Source organism: Caretta caretta, chromosome 9 (assembly GCF_965140235.1).
Source record: "Caretta caretta isolate rCarCar2 chromosome 9, rCarCar1.hap1, whole genome shotgun sequence".
NCBI lineage: Eukaryota > Metazoa > Chordata > Testudines > Cheloniidae > Caretta > Caretta caretta.
In genome coordinates, this window is record NC_134214.1 from 42537068 (window position 1) to 42544210 (window position 7143).

At 46.5% G+C, this 7143-nt stretch overlaps 1 protein-coding gene across 1 annotated transcript; it reads right to left on the bottom strand.

The window, feature by feature from the left end:
• Positions 1 to 1964: 1964 nt before the first annotated feature.
• On the bottom strand, positions 1965 to 4846 carry LOC125642453 (transcription cofactor HES-6). The gene is made up of 4 exons (XM_048863864.2): positions 4604 to 4846; positions 4333 to 4419; positions 4146 to 4227; positions 1965 to 3926 (listed from the first exon to the last, which is right to left on the bottom strand). Exons 1-4 carry the CDS (start codon positions 4685 to 4687, stop codon positions 3481 to 3483), a joined length of 699 nt encoding a protein of 232 aa, XP_048719821.2. The 5' UTR covers positions 4688 to 4846; the 3' UTR covers positions 1965 to 3480.
• Between the last annotated feature and the right edge of the window lie 2297 nt (positions 4847 to 7143).

Below are 7143 nucleotides of genomic sequence, written 5' to 3' on the forward strand. Positions count from 1 at the left end.
ATTTAAAAAAATCCCCTACTTTAGCACATTTCTAAAATGCTTTTGACACTTTTTGGGACTAATTGTATTGCTTGGGCCTAGCTGATTTTTCTTAGAACTAAAACACTGTTGAGAATTATGAACAGAAAAGTAGATTTCCCTCCCTCCAGGAAGGGTGGAGTACACACACTTGGTTTCTGTTGTTATTATTTATACCCAGGCGTTCTGGTTTTATTAAAAGAGCAGACGCCCTTAGTTAACATACCTAAAACTAAAACCTCCTCCTGCTGTTTGTGTATTTCATTGTGGACACAGCTTCTCCACTAACACAATCTAAGAAGCACACTGGGGACTTGCATGGCTACAGGGCTAGTATGTCACTCCCTCAGTGCCCCTAAAAACACATATGCTGCAACAATCACTAGAGTATTCAGGTTTCAGAGTAGCAGCCGTGTTAGTCTGTATCTCCAAAAAGAAAAAAGGGGTACTTGTGGTACCTTAGAGACCAACAAATTTATTTGAGCATAAGCTTTCATGAGCTCCAAGGTGCCACAAGTACTCCTTTTTTTTCTTTTTTAGAGTATTCAGTTATGTTATTCGACAGTTACAAAAAGCCATCAATCCACTGCTGTAACATTCCAGAGTGGGCTAAATATGCACCAGGCAGTGCTTGCTTTCTTCAGCTGCAGCAAAATGCAGAAGGTAGGGCATGTGGGTGTGAGAGATAAATACGTATGTATAGTTAGGGAATCACAGTATTTACCACCTAGCTTCCCTTCTCCAAGGCTTTATAAGGGAAAGCCTTTTACCCTCAATCTACAGTGTCATTTACAAAGGGGGGTGGAGAATGACTATTGCTAGCCACAAAATCCACTGCTGAACCAAAGCTGGCATTTTTGATGTTGTCTCTTGGCCATGTTTCCATCGTGGAAGTGTCAGGATTTGCACTTTGCTTTCACAGGGGCATCAGAAGAGCCCTAACCAAGAGTCTCTTTCATCTCATGGAAATGAAACCAAGCTGAGCTGCTGCTGCACTTCCCACAGACTCCGGAGCACTTCCCCTGCTGCCTGGGAATCTCCGCACAAGCTGTACACTTGGAGGAGCTTGAGGACAACCACTGCCAGAGCGGCTTGTTGGATGTGTGCGATCGATTGTGAAAATGCTCTGAGACGGATGAACGCACAGGACTTCAAGTGTCTCGTGATGACTTAAATCTCTAAACTCAGGCAAGTGCATGCAACCTAAGCTCAATTATGTCTTATGCTTGCTTTAAGCTGCAGGGGGCGCTATGCACATCACTTCACTGCCTTAGAGCAGGTTAGCTTTCAGTCTTCCCTTTCCTACCCATCCTGAGAAAGATTAGTGCAGGTCTCCCATTCTGTGCCCTGCTGGTGATCCCTGGCCTAGGGTTTTAAAATACTCAACATTTTGGTTGGTGATGGGTTGAGGAAACAGCCTGTGGTTTTACCTTCCCCTTGAGAAAATCTGATAAGTAAACTGTTTGCTAGAGGCTAAAAGTAGGGCCAAATGTTTTTAATGTTGCAGGATAATACACATTTATCTTTATAATGCATTGTTATTAGTACTAGTGAGCAGAGGCTGAGAGTAAAATTTTCAAAATGAATGTATTACTGAAAGGCAATGGCTTTTTTTTTTTAAGCAAATCTGGGATTGCATTCACTCTGTGAAATGCCAGTTTCCAGGAGATGTCATTTTGTGCTTTGGGTGTTACTTTTAGTTGAACTGTCCATGCCACTGCTTCCATTTACACATCAAAACACCACCCTCCCTCCCTAAAGCAGAAAGGTCTTTACAGGCAGTGCTCTCACCTCCCTTTTGAGGAGCATTGCCCTTCTTGCTAGTTCAAAGGCAGGCGAGAATTTTAGCACAACTGGGGAAAACAAACAACTCTGTACCCAGCTGTGAATGAAAAAACACCCACATCAGATAATTTAAAGAAAGTTACAAAGCAGAGGTCTACCAATAATTTAGATATCTGATTTTATTGTTCCATAGGGTCGTTAACAAAGGAAAGTTACATGTCTTAGTCCCCATGTACTTATTTTGCTTCCTCTCCTAGATGGTTCTACGCTCAAATACCTCCATGTACTAAGGAAGCAACTTCACAATACTTTTCCTGTAACGATGACAGCTCTGTGAAAGGTAATATCACAGCATAAATAGCCTATATCTTCCAAAAATAGGAACATTGAGGTGTATGACCTTGTATACAGGAATGTTGATGCTCCAGAAGTCACTGGAAGTATTTCCTTTTTGAAGAAAATTTTCAATTCTATTTCACACACTTCTTTTCAACACCTGTCATTCCTCAGCAGAAAAAATGTACAGGTAAAGTCAAGCCACAAGTAAAGCATCTGCCTAGTACTTAAGTTATAATTACAGCTTTACAAAAAGAGACTTACTTGGGGAAATCAAGTTAAGAGCAGTTTCTTTAGAATGGCATTCATGTAACCATGCCTAGGAATTTTAGTGTCCTAAAGTCAAACAACAACACAACTACATTGCTCCCTTCAATAATATCCTAAGCATCTTTCAGTATTAAACAAAAGAAACATTCAAATTCCAATACTTGAGCTAACAATGCTTAGTACAAGAACTAAGTGCTAAATTACCAGCAGTGTGTCCACAACAGATACAAATTTAACAGCAAACAGTATGGAACTGGATTTTTAATTTTAAAGTGGTTAGAAGTGTATCACACTCCAAAATACATGCAATCCTTTGTGAATTCAATATTTTTTATTAAAAAGATTAAAAATAAAACATTTGACACCCTAATATACATAAAGTCACAAACTCAGATGTGCTAAAAGCAAAATGTGCATAAAACACTGATTTCTAAAAGGCACCCTGCCACCAATATTTTCAATGTTTGTCTAATTCCAACTGATCTCTAGTTTACTCTTCCTTCACTGAAGGCAAGATTCTAGATCACTAAATAATAAAAATTCTAACCACACCAATCCCTTTCAGGGATCTTTACTATCACTATAACTCTTAAAATTGTGCATGCACATTTAACTCCTATACCTCTCATTGAGTGAGCCACCAAGATATAAAATGTACAAGGGCTTTTTCTTAATAGAAAAAGGGAGTGATATTTGGGCCATTTATAAGGGCCCAGAGAAAGAGACAAGGCTGTGAAATACTGCTGTGCATCCACCAAAGAGCTTTGCTACAAAAAAAATCTCTCTTCCTCCCTCCCCACCCTCACACCCCAAACTCTCCTAAACAATCCAATTGTTACAAAACATCTCACACACAAATAGATGAAATGTTAACACGTTTAACAATTAACCTGTCAGGGTCTGACAGTGTAAGAGTGCCATCTATGCAGTCCCAATATACAGTAACGTTAGACACACAAATGCACCCTCTGAAAGCCCCTGTCCATTCCAATGGCTGTAAGGAGAACACAGTGCTCAAGTATTCTCCCATTATTAGGTAGATCTTTGTTGATTCCTGTACAGTTTCTTTATTTACCAAGGTCTCCACATAGATTTGGAAAAGCTAGGTGAAGGCACGTTGTGTGTCCTGGAGCTGTCCAGTCCAGCTGGAGAGGCCGGGCTTTGCTCAGCCTCTGTCTCTTCCAGATCCGAGCAGGTCTCTTCACTGGAGGAAGGGGAAAGAAGAACTGAAGGGGGGCTGGCCAGGCTCAGAGCAGCAGGGGACACCCCCGTTGGCTGGGAGAGCCCCTCACTGCCAGGCCAGGGACTGACGGAGGGTTCTGACAAAACATCCGCGATCAAGTCCTGGAAACTGCCTTCGTTGAGTGGCATGGACTCCAGCAGGTGGTTCAGCAGCTCGGCAGCGACGGTGGAATCAATCCCCGGGCAGTTGGAGACGAAGGTATGAACTTCATGCATGCACTGAATGTACCCGGCTGCAAACCGCTCGCTAGCCTCCCGGTGCAGCTTGTCACTTTCTGCAGCAGCAGCAACACCCATAGGGAAACACACATAGCTGGAGTCAAAGGGGGGGAGCCCCTTCCCTCCCCCCAGCACCCGCGATCTCTGGCCATGCCAACCCCTCCCCCTTCACAGCACGGCTGGCACGTCACTTCTCGGGATGCTGCAGCCCCCTCGTTAGAGGGAAGCGGCTTCCCCTCTCCCCCCCGCATCTCCCGTGCCCGAGGGGGACTCACCGAGAGACCGGCTCTGCAGCACGCCCTGCACCCGCTTCACGGTCAGCTCCAGCACCTCGGCGTTCTCCATCTTCGCCTGAAACTGCCCGCCGGGGCGCGGCGAGAGAGGACAGCGATCAGCCCCGCGCCAGGGCCCCCCGGCTCCCGGCGCGGCGCCCCCGCTCCCGCGCCCTTGCCGCAGCCCTACCTCCGTGTCGGCCAGGATGAGCCGCAGCTCCTGCAGGCTCTCGTTAATCCGCGCTCGCCGCTTCTTCTCCACCAGCGGCTTCCTGGCCTGGGGAAGGAGAAGGGGAAACACACATTGCACCGACTGCCGCATGCCCCCTGAGGCCAGGCCGCGGCTCCAGTGCCCCCGCCGGGGGTCCTGCAGCCCCTACCCCCCGCCGGGGGTCCTGCCGCCTCTACCCCCCTCCCCCCCGCCGGGGGTCCTGCCTGGGACCCCTTCGGGTCCGGCTCACCTTCCTGTCCCCCCCTCTCGCGTCACAGAAATCCTCCTCCTCCCGGCTGGGCCGGCTCTTGCTGGGCCGAGAGGACGGGGCCATGGCAGAGCGCGGCGCAGACACCGCGGGCTGGGGGGAGGATGGGGGAGGGGCGCAGGAGGCAGCAGCTGGCAAGCGGTGCACAGGGGCGGCCTTCTGCACCGGGCGGCCCGCTAGCGTCCCCACTGCCCTCTCCCCCGCCCCCTCCTGGCGCCGCCACTCCCCGGCCCTACTTATAGCCTCTGATTTGCATGTCAATGAGCCCATTGGTCACGCCGAGCCGGGAGAAGCCCCAGCGTTAGGCAAACTGACCAATGAGAGACGGGCGCTTTGTCTATCCAGGGGCGCTCTGAGCCTCCGCCAGTGCAGCGGGAGGGGGGCGAGAGGGCTGGGGTAGGGCACGATGCCCCAGGCTGGATGGTGTTGGTTGGGGTCCTTCCCTGCCTGTTTTTTTTTTTTTTTTTTTTTTCTCCTGTGTACTGGGACTCACTTAGGCGTGTTTGTCTCGGTATATTGGGAACACACAGAGAGTCCAGCTGTACCCAGGGTTCAATCTCAACTCTAGGGGAGTGGTGCTGGGCTGTAATCCCCGCCCAGGGCTCTAAGGGAGGCTCAGACGTGTGATAAGGGATAGAAACACTGGCACCAATTCACATGTTTCGTGGGGGAGGGGGCAATTTCCAGTTCCCACCCCATCTACATGGACCTCGGGTCTCCCTGGGCCAGGGATTCGTCCCTCTCTTACCTGAACACTGCATGATCTGGTGCTGCCAGGAGTCAAGTTCTTGGTAGACTCCTCTGTGCTCCACCCAACTGGAATAGACTCCTGATGCAACACCCTTTGGCCCCGATGCACGTCTGTCTGGACAGAGCAGAGGGTGACCGGGCCACGTTTGAGTGATGATGTGACTTCGTGCCCCAGGTTGCAATCCCACTCCCTGAAATTTGCCCCACCCACCATTCCATCTGGCCAGAAAGGTGACCCAGTCAACTTAATGGGATTGGCACCATGCAGCTCCAGCGATGCTCCAGACCAGACCAGTAGCAGCTGTACTGATTTAGTATGGGACCACTGTTTAAAAATGGGCCTTTGGGGGCCTTCCCAGGTCTGAAGTCTATGGAACTTTGAGCAAATGCAAAAACATTGGGGGGGGGGGGGAAGCATTACTCCCCCATGTCCAGTAATTGGAACCATTAGCTGAGAAATGTAGAAAGTAGGACAGTGAAAAGTTTATGTGCACCACTTTCCAATGTATACCTTTTGGACAGTGTAGTATCTATGATATACGTTACACTCACTGCTTCACATATGTAGGGCTAATACCTGATACTCCAGTCTAAATAAAAGTGAAACATATTTTTTTGTTTCTTTGGAGGACTAACTTCTGTCTTGAGGTAATTGTATGTAATGCCCAAATAAATCAGTCTAAGGGCAGAATTCAAGCCTTCCTATTTAAATAGGAGAAGTTGAATAACTTCACAAGAGGAAAGATGAGATTTCAAAGGACCCCCTTATTACATTTCTTTCCTTTGAGGTATCTCTCTGGAGAAGGGGCAGCCTGCATGAGTTATGGAGGAGACAAAGTAAATAGAAAGGAAAACTTTTTTTTTTTTTGTATATATAGTGTCAAATATGCATTCAGCAAATTCTGAGGAACATGGAAATATGTTCTGAAATTCTAATTTCCTCTTCATTTTGGGAAAATTAAGAAAGTAATAAAATAATTCTCGAAATCTTTCATTCTTTTATAGTGTTTATTGGGGAAACAAGGAGTGGTCAATAAAATACCACAGTACAATCCCTGTGAAAGACCGAAACACAGATCTACTGTTACTGCAGATTATTGGTCTATTATTTATAGGGGTTTTTTACAATCCTTGGCACTAACATAGAGTATCAGAATCCCATAAAAGACTTGCCACTGTTATCAGCAAATCTTCCAGGATATACCATGAACGTCTAACAGTTATCATTTTCTAGAATTCATGCTACATACCCAAAGGCGATGTTGTTCTTTTAAATACTTGAATTATTTAGCAATTAGCATGAACCACTGTGTGTGTGCTTCAAAAATCAGACTGATCATCAAGATAAAAGTTGAAACCCTATAAAGAATCACGATCCAATGTATTTGCAACACGATGAAAACTTCCTCCCTTCCTTGTTGGATTTTGTTGCCTCTTCTGTTCCTTAACCTAAAGAATGAAATAGTCTGGCTTTGTGAATGTAACTTGATGCTGATGACAGTTGGCAGCTGCAGTCCCCTCAACAGACTGAATCAAATAAAAGCATTAGGTCTTGTCCCCAAGGAGAGCGACAGGTGTTCGCTCTCCCTTCTTTGTTTCCTTCTTTTTTTCCCTTGTTGGTAATGTATGTCATATTTTGACTCGCCAAGATAATGAGACGCATCTCCTGTGTGTGTAATCAACATCAGAGCCAGGCACAGATAGACAAATGCATAGATATATGCAAGTATATGTATCTGCCTGCCTCTGTGTACGTGTTCTGCATAACTCTC

Excerpts from the sequence above, each read along its gene's own strand:
- LOC125642453 (XM_048863864.2), bottom strand. The coding sequence starts at position 4,687 with ATGGCCCCGTCCTCTCGGCCCAGCAAGAGCCGGCCCAGCCGGGAGGAG. Across the intron at positions 4,420-4,603 it reads CGAGAGGGGGGGACAGGAAG|GCCAGGAAGCCGCTGGTGGA; the intron begins GTGAGCCGGACC and ends CTCCTTCCCCAG. Across the intron at positions 3,927-4,145 it reads GCTGCAGAGCCGGTCTCTCG|AAAGTGACAAGCTGCACCGG; the intron begins GTGAGTCCCCCT and ends CTGCTGCTGCAG.